Here is an 18,535-nt window from a genome sequence, read left to right on the forward strand (position 1 = left end):
ATAGGTGCGCGACGGGTCCTCGTACCCATGTTTATTTTATGTATGTACATATTAGTGTTTGGAGCATGTTAAGTGGACATATATTAAAAGACTCCATTTACACTCCGTTTGACTCTCCTGCGTCTGACTTCCCTGCCACCTATACACACGACTCTGACATGTTTTCACACTTGCACAAAATTGCTGTACGAGTGCACTAGACAAATTTAGGTCAGTTTATCCTGAAATTATATGAAATGAACAAATCTAATACATTAAACGTGCACAGTAGTGAATCCTTGCAGAAGCTTAAAGCCCTGCAGTTTGGTTTCATAAGGAGTGAGGGAAAGCCAGCCACAGTGCTCAGTCGACAGCTCCGTTTCCTACTTGCTGAGACTGCTCACACACGCTGGCTGGGCTACTGTACGTGAGTAAAACAGTGATTGGTCGTGGGCTCTGCCAGTCAGTGAACAAATCCCCTCTGACTTCCTCTCCTCCTTTCCTGATGCAGCGTGGGAGGAGAGGGAGGGGCGTGGATCTGTCTTCTCTCAGCCACTGAGCCTCTCTCAGCCTGCCTCCGCTTGCTCTTTAGCTCAGCTCGTCACCTGCCCTTGAGTTCCTGTGGATAGATGAGACTGAGAGGAAGCCGTTCTGTAGTCTGGCTCTTCTAAACCCTATCTCTGCTGTATTTTTTTTATCTCAGGGCTGTTTTCATTCTTTTTTATCCTCTCTGCTCTGGGGCTGTAGTGGAGTTGGGTGGAGTGGAGCATTTGTCCCTGGCTGGCGGAGCTCCGATGGGAGGCAGCTCTGCCTCTGGCTGGGACTGGGGATGCTGAACGGGGGGAGGGAGGGCCTGTTTCAGCTGGGACAGCAGCTCCAGCAGCAGGGGGAGTACCAGGCCGCCCTACACTGCTTCCTCAGCTCTCTGCTGGGGTTGAGGCACGTGCAGAGCTTCACCTCGCTGCCCAACTGCCTGCATCAGGTGAGCCAACGACCTTGATGTCTGGATGATCACTCACTCTCCCACACACATGTATACATGCACATACACGCACAAAAATACAGACACGCATACTGTAGATGCATGTTTGCACACACAAACGTCCAGGGTCAACAGACAAATGCACACACTTGTGGTGTACATTCATATGAGCACACAGACATAAAACACACTCACCACAATACTGATACCATACATACTGTAACATACAGTACTGACACTTTTACTGATTCGCAAATGCAGTGTGTGTATGCCTGTTACTCATACTGTACATTACCATATACTATACAGACACAAGTCACACTATACATACCAATACAACCTTCACCAATGTGAAACGTCATGTTGCCACTCACAGCACAGGATCAGCATGTTTCCTGTTGACAGTGCATGGTACAAGGTGAAGAGAAGGAGTCTGTCTGTCTCTCTAGCACAAGAACAGACAGAAAAATGTCAAATGGCTCTTTTGAATGTAAGTAATATGCCATAATGCCAAACTTGTAAATATGTCATCTGCTCTGCAAGAATAAGAGTGTTTGAACTGGTCCATGTATAGTGTATAATACAGTATGTCAGCACGGTATTACCTACAGTTCTGACAGAGAGGAGTTGTCCATTCCTCACCACAATATAGTAGCTGATATGAGAATAGTGGACTGAGAAGGCTCATACATGGTGAGCTGAGTAGAATGCAGATAGTAAATTCATTGTGTACCGTATTCATATCCTACAATCCTGATATGTGTTTTCCTCTGTGATTACAGATTGCTGAACTCTTCATCTCCGAAAATAATTGTATCCTTTACACACCAACGGAGGCCTTGTGAAACCAAACCCCTAGCCCTTATCTGACCCCCACTTCCAGAGAACTATTAGTACTATCTTTGCATGAAAAGCCTACACCTGTGAGTATAATGGTGAACAAAAGATTGTTTCCAATTTTGGTGGCAGCGGGCATGGTGAATTCCAGCACAAAATGTGATTTGACTGTACAGAGAATGCACTGTAGAAAGAGTGTCCTTGGGCCAGAATATAATCACGGCTTTGTCCCAGAATGCTCAAGGTTTTGAATAGGGCTCAAACCCTGTGTCTTTCTCCTAAGAGGATTTGTAAGTGCTTATCTCCCCACAACACAGAGTATGAGAAAACGAATGAACCTGTATTCTGCAGTGGCTGTGTGTCACCACCACCGCCATTATCCACTATAGGCCAGTGCAGTATAGTGCTCAGATAAGATGGGTGTAGTGTTGCAGGATCTATAACCTCTTCCCATGGCACTCCTATCTGTTACTGTGACACTGAAACACTTTACACGCCAGCTCAACTTATCTGCCTCAGCAAGACCCAGCTCTTCACAACCCATCTCCCAAAATAGGTTGATTTACTGGGCTGACTTCATCAATAGAGCTATTCATAGTCTGCTCATGTCCTCAGAACTCATCTAGTTAAGAGGCTCATCGGTCATGGCAGGGTTGTCTTTGGAAATGAACCAGACACATAGGATCATGAATAATTATGGCAGAATTGTTAACAGTAACATTATATAAACTTTATAGGCAGAGGTCATGGGTTTTGTCTCCATGTGAGCTACTCTGACTACAGCAAGTATATCATTAACACTGTAATCATTTAAAGTAGATCGTTTTATTCATTCACAAAGTCATTTGAGTTGTTATTATGGAACTTTATGTGAAACTCAGTATGATCCAGACATGTATTTTTGTCGACACGGAGAACAGGCCAGAATAGTTGGATACATGACAGAGTCAGTTAGAGTCCCTGGTCCCTGAAGACAAATTAAAACAGGATAGTCATGTGGCTGGGCAGAGCCAGAGTTGAACAATGCTCTCTGGGTTGTACAGTTGAAGTCGGAAGTTTACATACACTAGGTTGGAGTCATTAAAACTAATTTCTCAACCCCTCCACAAATTTCTTGTTAATTAACAAACTATAGTTCTGGCAAGTCGGTTAGGTCATCTACCGACTTGCCAACCTTTCCAACAATTGTTTACAGACAGATTATTTCACTTAATTCACTGTATCACAATTCCAGTGGGTCAGAAGTTTACATACACTAAGTTGACTGTGCCTTTAAACAGCTTGGAAAATTCCAGAAAATTGTCATGGCTTTAGAAGCTTCTGATAGGCTAATTGACATAATTTGAGTCAATTGGAGGTGTACCTGTGGATGTATTTCAAGGCCTAACTTCAAACTCAGTGCCTCTTTGCTTGAGAAAATGAAAAGAAATCAGCCAAGACCTCAGAAAAAAAAATTGTAGACCTCTACAAGTCTGGTTCATCCTTGGGAGCAATTTCCAAACGCCTGAAGGTACCACGTTCATCTGTACAAACAATAGTACGCAAGTATAAACACCATGGGACCAAGCATCCGTCATACCGCTCAGGAAGGAGACGCCTTCTGTCTGCTATAGATGAACGTACTTTGGTGCGAAAAGTGCAAATCAATCCCAGAACAACAGCAAAGGATCTTGCTGGAGGAAACAGGTACAAAAGTATCTATATCCACAATAAAACTAGTCCTATATCTACATAACCTGAAAGGCTGCTCAGCAAGGAAGAAGCCACCGCTCCAAAACCGCCATAAAAAATCCAGACTACGGTTTGCAACTGCACATGGGGACAAAGATCATACTTTTTGGAGAAACGTCCTCTGGTCTGATGAAACAAAAATAGAACTATTTGGCCATAATGATCATCGTTATGTTTCGACGAAAAAGGGGGACACTTGCAAGCTGAAGAACACCATCCCAACCATGAAGCACGGGGGTGGCAGCATTATGTGGTGGGGCTGCTTTGCTGCAGGAGGGACTGGTGCATTTCACAAAATAGATGGCATCATGAGGATGGAAAATTATGTGGATATATTGAAGCAACATCAGTCAAGAAGTTAAAGCTTCGTCGCAAATGGGTCTTCCAACTGGACAATGACCCCAAGCATACTTCCAAAGTTGATGCAAAATGGCTTAAGGACAACAAAGTCAAGGTATTGGAATGGCCATCACAAAGCCCTGACCTCAATCCTATAGAAAATTTGTGGGCAGAACTGAAAAAGCGTGTGCGAGCAAGGAGGAGAGAACCTGACTCAGTTACACCAGCTCTGTAAGGAGGAATGGGCCAACATCCACCCAATTTATTGTGGGAAGCTTGTGGAAGGCTACCTGAAATGTTTGACCCAAGTTAAACAATTTAAAGGCAATGCTACCAAATACTAATTGAGTGTATGTAAACTTCTGTCCCACTGGGAATGTGATGAAAGAAATAAAAGCTGAAATAAATCATTCTCTGTACTATTATTCTGACTTTTCACATTCTTAAAATAAAGTGGTGATCCTAACTGACCTAAAACAGGGAATTTTTACTCGGATTAAATGTCAGGAATTGTGAAAAACTGAGTTTAAATGTATTTGGCTAAGGTGTATGTAAACTTCGGACTTCAACTGTATTTGGGGAGGTTCTCAGGGGAGTGAGGGAGGTGAAGACAGACTAATCTAGCTGACTGATGGAAACTCATAGATTCACAAGCACAGACTCCATAGCATCAACTCAGCATCTAATGCCAGAATAATAACTCCCTGTTGCTGAAATTCTTCTCAGAGCTGCCAGAATTCAGAAGTGACCTCTGTCCCTCTGGCCAAAAGCCATCTTGGCTTCACTTTTGTTTAATGACATTTCTTCCATGGAAAGTGTACTCATCTGTCAATTCAATTTCACTCTCAAATAATTTTGAAAGATTAGTGGAATCTGTGTGGGTAGCTGGACAGGTAGGATGACTGACAGTGAAGGTGAACAGGTCACGGGTCAGGTGACAGAGGAATGGATGAGACTGAGGCAGGAATTCCTTTAACCATAAAATGGTATATTTACTGGGTAGTGTGGATTCATGGACGCACAGAACGTCTGGATTAGACGGAGTTAAGGAAGAGAAAGCAACGAGATCGGGCGATGGCGATTTCCTAATTTTAATGAGTGGAGATCTGTCAGACATTTCCACCTGACCTAATTGAAGCGCCCCTGGCCCAGATGAGCAAGTGGCCATGAATTAAAGGATTTAAAGAAATTTCAAAGCACATTAATTTCAGATTGCACATTTCACTTTGGTCTGATTTCTGTAACTTGCTTGAGGCATGACGTTGTATTGAATGCTTTTTCATGAAAAAGTAAAGAGATGAATTGAGTGGGTACAGTTAATATGCCAGGAAATACAATGCAGTTATATCTGTTTGGTAATCCATACTGAATCTATTAGTCGTGAACGCATCTCCAGACATCTGATTTATTGACCTGTGAAAAGTGCTGTGTCTGTAATGACCATCAACAGTCATTACATCAGTGGCCCAGTAAACCCTGGAGTTAACCCACAACTGTCTGTCATCAGCCCAATATGTCTACCTCAGCCGGGCTTTTATATACGAGCTATAGGGCTTCATTTTCGGCTGCCATTAAGCGAGCGCACCCCACTTTGGTGGCACGTCTGGTGCGGGGACCTTCGTCGCCGACCCCGGACTGGGGTCCCTCGTTGCGGGCCCCGGACTGGGGACCCTCGTTGCGGGCCCCGGACTGGGGACGCTCGTTGCGGGCCCCGGACTGGGGACGCTCGTTGCGGGCCCCGGACTGGGGACCCTCGTAGCTGGCCCCGGACTGGGCACCCTCGTTGCGGTCCCCGGACTGGGCACGCCCGTTGCGGGCCCCGGACTGGGTACCCTCGCTGCTGGCCCCGGACTGGGCACCCTCGCTGCGGGCCCCGGACTGGGCACCCTCGCTGCGGGCCCCGGACTGGGGACCGTCGCTGGAGGCTCCGGACTGGAGACCGTCGCTGGAGGCTCCGGACTGGTGACCGTCGCTGGAGGCTCCGGACTGGAGACCGTCGACTGGAGGCTCCGGACTGGGGACCGTCGCTGGAGACTCCGGACTGGAGACCGTCGCTGGAGACTCCGGACTGGGGACCCTCGTTGCGAGCTTCGTGCCATGACTCCTCACTGGAGGCTTCGTGCCATGGATCATCACTGGAGGCTTCGTGCCATGGATCATCACTGGAGGCTTCGTGCCACGGATCATCACTGGAGGCTTCGTGCCACGGATCATCACTGGAGGCTTCGTTCCACGGATCATCACTGGAGGCTTCTTGCCACGGATCATCACTGGGGGCTTCGTTCCACGGATCATCACTGGAGGCTTCTTGCCATGGATCATCACTGGAGGCTTCTTGCCATGGATCATCACTGGGGGCTTCTTGCCATGGATCATCACTGGAGTGAGGAGACGTATGGGCAGTCAGGTACGTGGAGCTGCCACAGGGCTCACCAGGCTGGGGAGACATACTGGAGGCTTGTTGGTTCTTGGCGTAGGCACCGGATACACTGGGCCGTGGAGGCGCACTGGAGGTCTTGAGCGTAGAGCCTGCATAACCCGTCCTGGCTGGATGGTTATCTTCACCCTGCACATGCGGGGCGCTGACACAGGACGCACTGGGCTGTGCAGACGCACCAGAGACACAGTGCGCAGAGCCGGATATCCTGGGCCGTGGAGACGCACTGGAGGCCAGATGCGCTGAACCGGCACCTTCTGTCCTGGCTGGATGCTCACTCCAGCCCGTCCAATGCGGGGAGCTGGAATGTAGCGCACCGGGCTATGAACGCGCACTGGAGACACAGTGCGCTCCACCGCATATCACGGTGCCTGACCAGTACTACGCTCCCTCTGGTAAGCACGGCGAGTTGGTTCAGGTCTCCAACCTGACTCAGCCAATCTCCCCGTGTGCCACCCCCCCAAAAATTTGGGGGCTGCCTCTCGTGCCTGCTCCGTTGCCGTCTATTGTGGATTGATACTACAGTTTATGAAATGTCATAGGCTACAGTGTTGACTATATTTCCTATTCATTTTCAACTCATTTCATGTATGTTTTCATGGAAAACAAGGACATTTCTAAGTGACCCCATATTTTTGAACGGTAGTGTATTTTGGAGAATTTAGTACGACATCCGGGAACTTTTGGCATACTAACAATATCTATACTATGACCAATAAACATCCTACATACTCAATTTATGTCATAAATAGTACCGTTAGTGCAGTTAGTATGAGTATTCGAACACAGCTTTGATGTTTTTTTACTGTTGTATTACTCATGACTGTAGCCTATGACATTTCATAAACTGTAGTATCAATCCACAATAGACTAGGATGAGTATATTCTGTGCACCCAGCCGAATTGGAGTTGATGACAATGCAAAGACAGAACTTGAAACAACGGTATGCAGTATTAAGCCAAGAAATGCGTTGCAAAATGCACCATACCAACTGTATTTCTATATTTTGAAAGTTATATATCTTAAACTTGATTACTGACATTATGAAAAAATTTAGTTTTTAAACAACTTAAATTCAAACATTATGGGTTAAAATACACATATACACTGAGTGTACAAAACGTTAGGAATTTTCCATGACAGACTGACCAGCTGAATCCAGGTGAAAGCTATGATCCCTTATTGATGTCACTTGTTAAGTCCACTTCAATCAGTCTAGAGACGAAGGGGAGGAGATCACGTTGCAAAGCACCATATTGTGACACATTTTAGAAATATTCAAATAAGGCTTTAGACAATTATAACTCAAAGGAAGTAAACTGAAAGAGAAATGTACTCTTCTGGAGTTGATTGTTTATTCAAAACAACACAAAGTCTAAAATGGCAATTGGAGTTACATTTAAGGAACTCTCTGTGAGTTTGATTTTACTCCATTTAGTGAAGTTTTAACCCCAAAAATATCAACACCATGACCAGAGTACTTTTAACACAAAATGGGGGTGGGACCATATAAACTCCATTACATTTGACTCCATACGAGTTGAATTAACTCTTGCGATTTTACTGTGTAGTCATAAAAGTTAGCCTCTTTCCTTTCACATGGACAGTTATGATCGGGATTTATAGGCTACTGTCTTTATAGGCTACCATTTTGTTATGTTGTCGAAAGAGCAGGCTTACATGTGCCCTTAAAACTTGGCTCAAGGGAGTGGTGCAGGCAGAGGACTCTTTCTTAGCGACACCATGAGTGAGACCAGCTGCTGTGTTTTTCAGATCCAGGTCAAATCATTGTTTTGTTTTTCAGCTCTGACAGAGGTAAAAAGCTGTAACCAACATTCTGGTGGCCTGTATTCACTGTATATGACACATACTTTAAAAAAAGCTTTAATTTGTATCTGTGCTACTTTAACAGAAGTCAATAGGTCACACACAACAATTCAGAAATAGAACCAAGCAAAGGCTGGTCTCACGTGCAACAGAGAGCTCCTGCTTTTAAGTAGGCCGTTTATGCAGGGCTGTATGTCTGTGTTTATTTTAGGCACATTTTCCTTGCCAAGTGTAAATGGTGTTGACTTACAAAGGGATGCATTTATTTCAGTATGCAGAATGCCTTTGACAAAGTGAACAAACTTGGCTCCTGAGTCTATATTTAGGGAAAACACATATTTAGTGTGTTATTATGGAATCAGATACAAGAGACTCTGGCACATCAACATGGACAAACAAGGGACTGTCCAGATTATTATAGTTCAGGCCTTCACAGAGAATCTTGGAATCTATGATTACAGTCGCTTGCCTGTTTAGAATGTTGCAATCTATGATTACAGTTGCTTGTCTATTTAGAATGTTGGAATCTATGATTACAGTTGCTTGTCTGTTTAGAATGTTGGAATCTATGATTACAGTTGCTTGTCTGTTTAGAATGTTGGAATCTATGATTACAGTTGCTTGTCTGTTTAGAATGTTGGAATCTATGATTACAGTTGCTTGTCTGTTTAGAATATTGGTGATGAGCTTGTTACTTGCTGAGGTCACGTTCAGGAGCCATTTAAAACAACAACACATTGCAGTTGAGCCTGGCGACAGCACTGTTTCTGACTTCAAAAACTGACTTAATCCCTGAGACAACTGATCCTTCACCTATATAAACAGACGGCAAGGCCCTGCAGTTCATTCAGGCTGAGAAGATGTTCTATGAGGTTGCTCTGATCGAGCTCACTGCTGTTCAGGGGAGCACAGGCAAGTACATTTAGATCTATACCATGGGGGCATTAAGGGGGTATTATCACTCTAACTTGGTGATTAGGGAGTGTCGTAATGGTACCCAAGGAAATGCAATTGCTAGGAGCCAACTTTGCGGTATACAGTATGATATACAGTGGGGGGATTTACCTGCTTTTTGTTATATACAAATCTGAATTGATACCAGTGAGCAATGTGTGATTCTGTACAATAGAGAAACAAACCTCCAACAGAGAGCCTGGCGTATTCCTTACAGCCCAACAGGCACCATGTGATTCATTTAACCTCGGTCCATCTTTATTTGCTGTAAACATAGCATAGCTCTGAGACAGTGTTCACCTCAAGTGTCCAGTCATCGGTCACCTGCTGCCTCTACTCCGCAGACGTCTGCATTCATCTCTGTCTTTCTGTCTCTCTTTCTCTGCCTGTCTGACAGGAGGCTGCTCTTAGTTTGTCTGCCAAGAGGCTGTTCCCTGTCTGTCTGCCCGGGAGGCTGCTGTCTGTCTGCCAAGAGGCAGATGTCTATCTGTCTGCCGGGAGGCTGCTGATGCTGCAGCAGCTCAGTGTTGCGTGGGCCGGAGGTAGCAGGAGTTATGAGACAGACAGGGAAGACTAATGGCCATGCTAGGCATTATCTCATAAAGAGTTGTGTGGCGCCATGGAATACTGAGGCCCCTGATTCAGCACTGTGCCTGCTTCTCTGCTTCTGGCATCACAATCACTCCACCAACCTTCTGTCTCTCTCTCTCTTCAATCTCCTGTTCAAACCTTTGCCCATTTTCACATTCTCTCATTCTCCGTCAAAGATATTGGACCTACCCTATTTCCTATTCTTTCTTTTACCTCATCCTGTTCAAAGTTTCCGTCCACTTATTGCCATTTCTGAACCACTTTACTTTTCTGTTTACCTCTCTGTAACATTAGGCTGTAAATGTTTCTATGTAGGCTAATCTCCACTCCCAACAGGGTCAGGTCAGTTGTGTATTTGCCTGTGTAAGCTGGTAGCTGTGTCACTGCTCTTGTGGGCGTGGTGAGTGTTCTGTTTTGACTCAGTATCTTCTCCCTGCCCTCTTACCTCTGCTCCCCTGCTCACTATCCTGCTCCACTGTACCCTGCTGTTCAAACTCCACTCTCATCTCCACACTGCCAGCCCTGCCAGAGACCACGTCGCCAGCCTTTTGGATTCTGTTTACTTGCTGTGGAGAGAGACAGAGACAGAGCGAGAGGGAGTTAGAGGGATAGAAAGAGAGAGAGGGATAGAGCGTGGGAAAGAGAAGGATAGAGACAGACATTAGAGGGCAGCTGACTGCGTCTGATTACATGACCTGTGTGTGTGTAACAGGCCCCCAGGAGGAGGCTTTGCTGGGCTCGACGGGGACAGGATGGGCATCCTCAGAGGAGCTATCGGATCACGCCTCCCAGGCACAGCACCTGGAGCAGCTAGCCCAGCTCTGCATCGTGAGTAAAAGGTGCGTAGAGATGAATAACGTGAAAGGCTGTTTCCGCTGTGTGTTACAGTACTGTATGTAATTAAAAAGAGGCTAATTTATTATGTGTTCTGTGTGTCTAAAGGCTCTCTGGGCCCAGTGAACAAGTAGAACACAAAATGTCCTCACTTGCAATAAGGACAGTGTTGCTTAGTACTGTTGGTTTTCCTCTCATTAAAAAAGATGTCTAGCTGTTTCTGTTCTGCTGACCTTTCTGTACTTTTGTTGGTCTATACTGGGTTTCAAGTAAGGATGGGATGAACAAGTAGAGAATTATCTTGTTAAAATGCCTGTTATACACTGAGTGTACAAAACATTAGGAACTGCATTTTTTATATCGATAATTCAATCTTTAATATAATTGTTTTTAGTTTTTATATCGCTCATTACATTTTTAATATCAATAATGTAATTGTGTATATTAATAATTGTCCAATTCCGCATATATTAGTATACACCAGTGGTGGAAAAGTACCCAATTGTCATACTTGAGTAAAAGTAAAGATACTTTAATAGAAAATGACTTAAGTCACCCAGTAAAATAATACTTGAGTAAAAGTCTAAAAGTATTTGGTTTTAAATATACTTAAGTATCAAAAGTAAGAGTAAAAGTATGAATAATAAAATAAATCCTTATATTAAGCGAACTAGACGGCACAATTCTCTTGTTTTTTAAATTTACGGATAACCAGGGGCACATGCCAACATTCAGATATCATTTAAAAACTAAGCATTTGTGTTTAGTGAGTCCGCCAGACCATAGGCAATACGGATGACCAGGGATGTTCTCTTGATAAGTGTGTGAATTGGACCCTTTCTGTCCTGCTATGCATTCAAAACGTGATGAGTACTTTTGGGTTTCAGGAAAAACATATGGAGTAAAAAGTACATAATTTTCTTTAGGAATGTAGTGAAGTCAAAGTAAAAGTTGTCAAATTACAAATAGTAAAGGGAAGTACAGATACCCAAAAAAACGACGTAAGTAGTACTTTAAAGTATTTATGCTTAAGTACTTTACACCACTGGTATAAACTGAGTGTACAAAACATTAACAACACCTGCTCTTTCCATCACATACACTGACCAGGTGAATCCAGGTGAAAGCTATAATCCCTTATTGATGTCATCTATTAAATCCACTTCAATCAAAGTAGATGAAGGGGATGAGACAGGTTCAAGAAGGATTTATAAGCCCTTAAACAACTGAGACATGGATTGTATGTGTGTGCCATTCAGAGGGTGATTTAAGATTTAAGTGCCTTTCAACAGGGTATGGTAATAGGTGCCAGTAATAGGTGCCAGAATGGTTGCTGCTGGGATTTTCATGCTCAACCGTTTCCTGTGTGTCCACCATCCAAAGGACATTAAGCCAACTTGACACAACTGTGGGAAGCATTGGAGTCAATATGGGCCAGCATCCCTGTGGAACGCTTTGGACACCTTGCAGTGTCAATGCCCCGACGAATTGAGGCTGTTCTGAGGGCAAAAGAGGGTGCAATTCAATATTAGGAAGGTGCTTCTAATGTTTTGTCCACTCAGTATAGATCGTATAATATACAGTATTGACCAGGGGTATTCAACTATTACCCTACTAGGTCAGGAACCTGCTGGTTTTCTGTTATACCTGATAATTGCACCCACCTGGTGTCCCAGGTCTAAATCAGTCCCTGATTAGAGGGGAACAATGAATAAATGCAGCGGAACTGGCTTCAAGGTCCAGAGTTGAGTTTGAGGGGTATAGTGGCAAAAAAAAGGCTGTAGTTATATTTATGCTGTGTATTTTGATACTCAGTCTAGCTCTTTTTACTTTTCAAAGGCTGTATATGAGAGTATAATATCTTTAAAAGGTGATTAACAGTGATATTATTGTGCCAGAGGTTATCTCACAGAGACATTGTTTGCATTGTTTAAATAGAAAATTTCTGAACTGTCTATGTGGTGGAACTGTCTCCAAAATTGTTAGCTTTTCTTTTCTTATTTCTAACAGAAATGTACCGTATTTAAACCGTAGATTGTCTCACATCTTCAGTTGATTGAACTCAGTAACACATTGCCCCTCCCTCTGATTGTTAGTGAAAGACGGATTATATCTTTATAATGCTTTGAACATATGTCATCAGGATGGACATTTCCTCATCCAATAAACAAGTGCAGGAATAAGTGTTTGCATCCGTGGCCCCAATGCAAAAACCACCGGGTTGATTTCACTTGGAGAAAAGGGCCACCATATCTAATGTTACCAGAACACAGTGATCTGGTCCTTGATGCAGGGCTACTCTGAGACAGTAACATCAACATTTATTTGCCCATGTTGTCATTGGTTGGAAGATTAAAGCATTAAGCCTGATTGTCTTGAGAGGGTGGAAGGGGGGGACAGGTGCATAGGGAGAGGGGTGTGATGGTTGGATAAAGTGACGAAGCTAGTTAATCTTGAATGAGATTGTAGAGATTGTTTATGGCTGTACCCAGGGTCTTGGGTTTCTGGGCAAACAAGGACAAGCAGATTGTAGAGATTGTTTATGGCTATACCCAGGGTCTTGGGTTTCTGGGCAAACAATGACTAGCACTAGTTCGTTTCTGCTGTTTGACCTCATTCTTGTACTATACTTTTGGTTTTGGGTCTCCAGCACAATGGTCTCATAGACTAGACGTAACATAGTAAATGTAAATGTAAATATATTTTATGATTGGAATGGTTAGATAAGACAGATGGTTACTTAAGGCAAAAATTAAGTGGGTGGATTGATCGGCGTATAACCCAAAGGTTGCGAGTTCGAATCTCATCAGGGACAACTTTAGCATTTTAGCTAATTAGCAACTGTTTTACTACTTACTACTTTTTAGCTACGTTGCAAGTACTTGTTACTTAACACTTAACCCTATTAGCTAACCCTACCCGTAAACCTAACCTTAACCCTTTAACCTAACTCCTAAACTTAACCCTAACTTTAACCCTAACCTCTTACCCTAACCCCTAGACTAGCTAACGTTAGCCACTTAGCCACCTAGCTAGAATTTGTGATCTAATAAGAGATAACTGGAAGAGATGGACAGGAACTTCTTTTGGACTAATATAACGGGATGTCGTAGTCGCCAGCCCCCATCTTCTCTTGTGGTGCTTCCTGAATCTTTCAACGCTGTGGCAGGAAGTTCTTCGGCCGTTGAAGGGCTTCTCTGTACTTTGGCGATAGGATGTCCTCAAAGGACATTCTAAACAGTGCAAAAGGACACCTGGCCATTACTAATTGAAGGGAATAATGGTTTTGGAACAGCGATCCTGAAATCTGCCACACTAAACGGGGCTTCCTCTCATCTATGGCCACACATGAGGGTGATGAATGACCTTGTGTGGTGTTACCCGCTGGCAGATACAGATACAGAGAGCGCAGCAGAGTTGGAATTTGTCATGCCATGCTATGCCCACCTAACTCTGTTCCAGAGGGGGATAGCCATGGAAGGGTGCAGAGTAAACCAACCTGTGGAGGCCATGGCATTTGTAATTCACCCTGGAGCCAGGATGAGGGCAGCCGCTTGGCAGTTGGCAGGCCCTGGACGTTTCCACTGGCTTCATAAGGTTGGGTCTTTGGCCCTGAGCCCACAGCCCTGTCGGCCCAGCCTCGTTGCTCCAAATCTAATCACAGCTCAGCCCACGTGTGTTTGGATTTGTCATGCTGCTCTGCTTCAAACACCGACATCGATCCTCACACCTGACAATGCAGCCCGTCCCACTAAGCTTGATTAAGGTCAGCCATTGTTGTGCTCCCTGAAAGGATTTATTTATGGGATTAAATTAACCAAGGGTGCCAGAAAATATATATTTCAGCCCGAATCCAAGCCCAGGTTGATTCTTTGGAATGACATGAACTGCTTTTTCTAGTTCAAGTATTATGAGCATACTGATACAAAAATAATCTACTGATACTACTGATACAAACTACTACTGATACAAAAATAATCTACTGATACAAACTACTACTGATACAAAAATAATCTACTGATACTACTGATACAAACTACTACTGATACAAAAATAATCCATAAAATGTTACTTATCTATGTGTTCCTGTCCTTTGTCTTTCAGACCTCATCTTGCTTTAGAGTACAGTGGGAAAGCCACTAAGATCCATCAGAGGGCCTTTGGCAACGACCACCCGATCACAGACAGGAGTCTGGAGCTGCTGGCCACCGTCTACGCAGAGATCGGCAAGACAGAATACTCAGGTAAAAGCCATAGCCATGCTGAGTAAAGACAGAAAAGCCATAGACATATTGAATTGGTCATGAGTGTGGCTGAGTGTGATAGCATGTACTGTACTGTCAGTATGACAGACAAGCCTTCCTTACAGCACACAGGCAGACGAAGAGTTTTATATTTGATAGTTTGTGGTTAAAAATGTACACTGTACACTGAGAGGTGATGTAGTGTAGACCTTGTCACCACGTTAACACAAAGCACTCTCCAGTGGCATGACAAGCCCAAGAACATCCACCTTGCTTCAGCTCACACACTGCACTGTAAGTGGCATACAGAATTCCAATTAACCTTCGTACTGTACGATGTCAGCTCAAGGAAATGTTCAATTAAATAACACACTCACTGTGCTGTTGGACATCAAAGTGGTTTTATATAGAGCTGAACATAAAATACTTTGACAGTTTGAGGCCACTGTAATGTTGTGCTCATGCTTCGCTTGCATGAAGAGGAAGATGCATTTTCTATTATTTCCCAAAGTTGACATTTTTAGGGAAGAGAGGTCTTCATTGGGTAAAATGTGCCCTAGATGTTAAGATCAACTGTTGAGTCAGCTTTCACAGACTAGGGTGCTCAGTAAAGCAGGTTATGTAGAACCTGGGTTGCTAAGACAACAGTTCACATTGTACGTTGTTATTCATTCCGGTTGACCTTCTTGGTCATATCCTAGGTAAAATAGATCTGTAAATAAATACAGAGAACAGTTGAAGCAAGAACACAGTTTGTCTTTGCAATGTAATCCAGGTCACTGTCAGGGTACACGTTTCATTCAAATGACTCTGTTTTCTCTCTGTGTAACCTTAACTTAGTTTCATACACAAAGCGTGATTTCTCTGTGACTTAAAATCGCTGTCATGGAGATGTCATTATGGGTGTGTGCTGCACGCCTCCTATAAATTCCTTTATTGATAGTTGGGCCATCTACATGTTGTTTATTCATTCTATTGCACAGCTATCATAACACAAAGCTAGTGTATTGCTTTGTAACTGTGTACATGGCCATGATGGAGTCAACACAAAAATGTTTGTTTTGTATTTTGAACTTTCATCTTCAGCTCTATCTACCCAGTATTTGTCTGCATGTTTACTTGTACCTTGACTCCAGGTTCCATTGACAGTTAGAGACTAATGTTTACTCATGGTTAACTCCTTAGACTCCCTGGGCCAGTGTGTGTCAGTGCTGTCCAAGAGGTTTGCTGCTGCCGAGTCCTTCAGAGACAAACTCAACAACGGTCTTCCCCATTCCCACACTCATTCCCATTCCCATCGGGAGAAACACTCCGAGGTCTGGCACAGGAAAGACCCCAGTACACAGGATGATACACCAAAACCAAAGGTGACACTTTCGCTAAGACTACCTTTTTTTCCCCAGTCAATGTACTTAAAACTGGTGTCCATTGTGTCCTCACTTCTAATGATATCTCACCCACTCCTCAGGTCACCAACGGTAAAATTCCTACGTCCATACTGAAGAGGTCTGTCTCAGGATCAGACTCGGAGCCCAGCCACAGACGGAAAGGCGAGCGACGGGTCCAGTTCCGGGAGCCTGAGACCACTGTGCATGGTGAGAGACACAGCCGGATAAGAGATCAAATACCAAACATAGGAAGGCCATGAGGACAAGACCTGTCCTAACTTTAAAAGTCTGGGCCCATTCAGTGCATGTAACGAGCCGAGGAGAGATAAAGCGTGTGTGTCAGACTATAGCTGATGGAGAGGGTTACCCTCTGGTGCATTCTCACCTCTACCCAATCACTCTGACTTCTTTACTGCACTCGGAGGCTCTGGTCTGCAGAAACAAGAAACACATTTATCATTGGACTGACTCAGCTCTATTACACTGGGTTTGGGGAGTTAAACACTCACTATATCAAAATGTATAAAACAATTCTTAGTAATATATTGGTGAGATATACTGCTAAATCTACTGTTCTCCTCATTCTCTATGGGCCAATGTACCTCACAAAGGGGAAGGAATTGTTATGGCGTAGCTGTAAAAGAAAATGAACAAGATACAGTAAAATCCTGTGATTAGATCGTAAAACACTGTCCCTTGAGGATACTGTAGTATTTAATGCAATGCTGAATTTAGAAAAAGAACAAACATGTTCAAGTGATTTACACTTCCTGATGAATTATGCATGCAAATGAGTCAGCATACAATCTGTGACACAGAGATAGCTAATTCCGTGCAGCCATCCATTGTAGCTGTATGCCACCAGGCATGTGTGTACTGTGGCTGCAGCTAGATGTCTAGGTGCAATGTGAAGCTGTTATTTACTTGTTTATTATCTATCGGTTTCGCAGACGTTCCATACTGTTTAGTTGGTAAGTCTGTCTGAGAGTGGTCCCAATTATTAACTTACTAAGAGCATGAAGCAAGTGTCACCCTCACTGACTGGTCATTACTGACTTGTTATAGTAAACCTGTTTATGGAATACTGTTGTGTCGTGATTCATGTGAAAATATGCCATCATAGACATTTTAATATTGTACTGTGATGCATGGGTTTTCCTCCCTCCAGTGAGTTCGTTTTGCATGGCCCATTGCCCCAGGTGGGAGAAGTTTGCACATTAAGTGAAATCTTCACCCACCGGGGCACCGGGCCATGCAAAATTAACTGGCCCATTTGTATCCACTGTTGATATTGCATATTCCAGTCCAGTATCTGGTGTATGGAACTTTTTATACAGTTAGCAAAGAGCCATAACCAAAAACACAAAAAAAGCAGGCCTCTAGCTACAATGGGTGGAGAAAATGTATTTTGGAATCAGGAAGATGCCATGCCCCTCACACCTGAGCGGGCAGACTGGATGAGCCATTGCAATTCATAAATCATTCAACAGTTTGTTGTTGGTCTCTTTTGGTTCACAGCCTATGACACGTCACCGCCACGCCCCCACCTGGCCCTGTTCACCTGCTTGTTCTTGCTGATGTCACTGCTGGGCGTGGTCATGTACAGCACGGACCGCCGGCGCCCACAGCGTGTGTGTGAGGAGCTGGAGGCCTCACTGGCTGTCTATCTGATACACATGAAACAGCTGCTGTGGGGCTGCTGGATCTGGCTAACCATGCAGTGACTCGGAGCCACCAAAGGGGGAGACGTGGAGCACTGAATTCACTCTCTTCCTCACTACATGTCCCTTAAGGTGTCCTTACCCAGCTTGGTCTACGAGCACACTGACTATCTATCTATCTATGGTGTTGAGATGTGCACCCCTACTGCTACGCTCACACCCATATATGGAGAAATGTGTAATCTCAGAGATACAGTACGTATCCTCCATGCCTGTACACTGGTGGTATGCAGCCATGTTTGTTTTGTCGATAAGATGTTTTGCACATCAGCAATGTTGACGCTCACTGATTATGCTCATTTAATTGCTACAATTATTTACATTTTCCATTCTTGACGCCATCTATTGTATGTGAGTAAATGTTTAATGTTTAATGGAATGCAAAATCAATTGTATTTATTTTATTACAATACTACAGTACGTAATTTTGTGTACTTAAAAGATTACTACAGATATGAATGTGTATATACCGTATAGTAAGGACTATCACAATATTACGCCTTGTTATTGCACATAATTGAATGTAGAAAATGTGAAAACTGCTTTAAATTGGCAAAAAACACCCTTACTGTCTAAAATAAGGATTATGGATTGAGTCGAGCACAATGTGACCACCTTTTAAAAAGGATTTCTGAAACAGACACAGGACTGCTTCAATTCACAGTGCCAG

The 18,535-nt window shown here is 43.7% G+C and overlaps 1 protein-coding gene across 3 annotated transcripts; it reads left to right on the forward strand.

Moving 5' to 3' along the window:
• Window positions 1-533: 533 nt before the first annotated feature.
• Window positions 534-18,244, forward strand: LOC139530870 (uncharacterized). Of its 3 annotated transcripts, XM_071327631.1 has the most exons (10): window positions 534-961; window positions 1,338-1,451; window positions 1,744-1,774; window positions 8,959-9,045; window positions 10,391-10,517; window positions 14,617-14,756; window positions 15,942-16,123; window positions 16,225-16,351; window positions 17,095-17,115; window positions 17,663-18,244. In XM_071327631.1, the coding sequence occupies exons 1-10, from the start codon at window positions 809-811 to the stop codon at window positions 17,866-17,868; spliced, it is 1,188 nt and encodes a 395-aa protein (XP_071183732.1). In that variant the 5' UTR covers window positions 534-808; the 3' UTR covers window positions 17,869-18,244. The 3 variants fall into 3 exon arrangements, with proteins under 3 accessions (XP_071183732.1, XP_071183733.1, XP_071183734.1); XM_071327632.1 differs by lacking the exon at window positions 17,095-17,115; XM_071327633.1 differs by lacking the exon at window positions 1,338-1,451 and having other exon boundaries at window positions 683-961.
• Window positions 18,245-18,535: the final 291 nt, after the last annotated feature.

This window comes from Salvelinus alpinus, chromosome 9 (genome assembly GCF_045679555.1).
Source record: "Salvelinus alpinus chromosome 9, SLU_Salpinus.1, whole genome shotgun sequence".
NCBI lineage: Eukaryota > Metazoa > Chordata > Actinopteri > Salmoniformes > Salmonidae > Salvelinus > Salvelinus alpinus.

What these genes read in the sequence shown, in the direction of transcription:
- LOC139530870 (XM_071327631.1), top strand. Translation starts at nt 809, where the DNA reads ATGCTGAACGGGGGGAGGGAGGGCCTGTTTCAGCTGGGACAGCAGCTC. An exon ending in TGCTGTTCAGGGGAGCACAG is followed by an intron (nt 9,046 to 10,390) that starts GCAAGTACATTT and finishes TGTGTGTAACAG; the next exon opens with GCCCCCAGGAGGAGGCTTTG. An exon ending in CGTTCCATACTGTTTAGTTG is followed by an intron (nt 17,116 to 17,662) that starts GTAAGTCTGTCT and finishes TTTGGTTCACAG; the next exon opens with CCTATGACACGTCACCGCCA.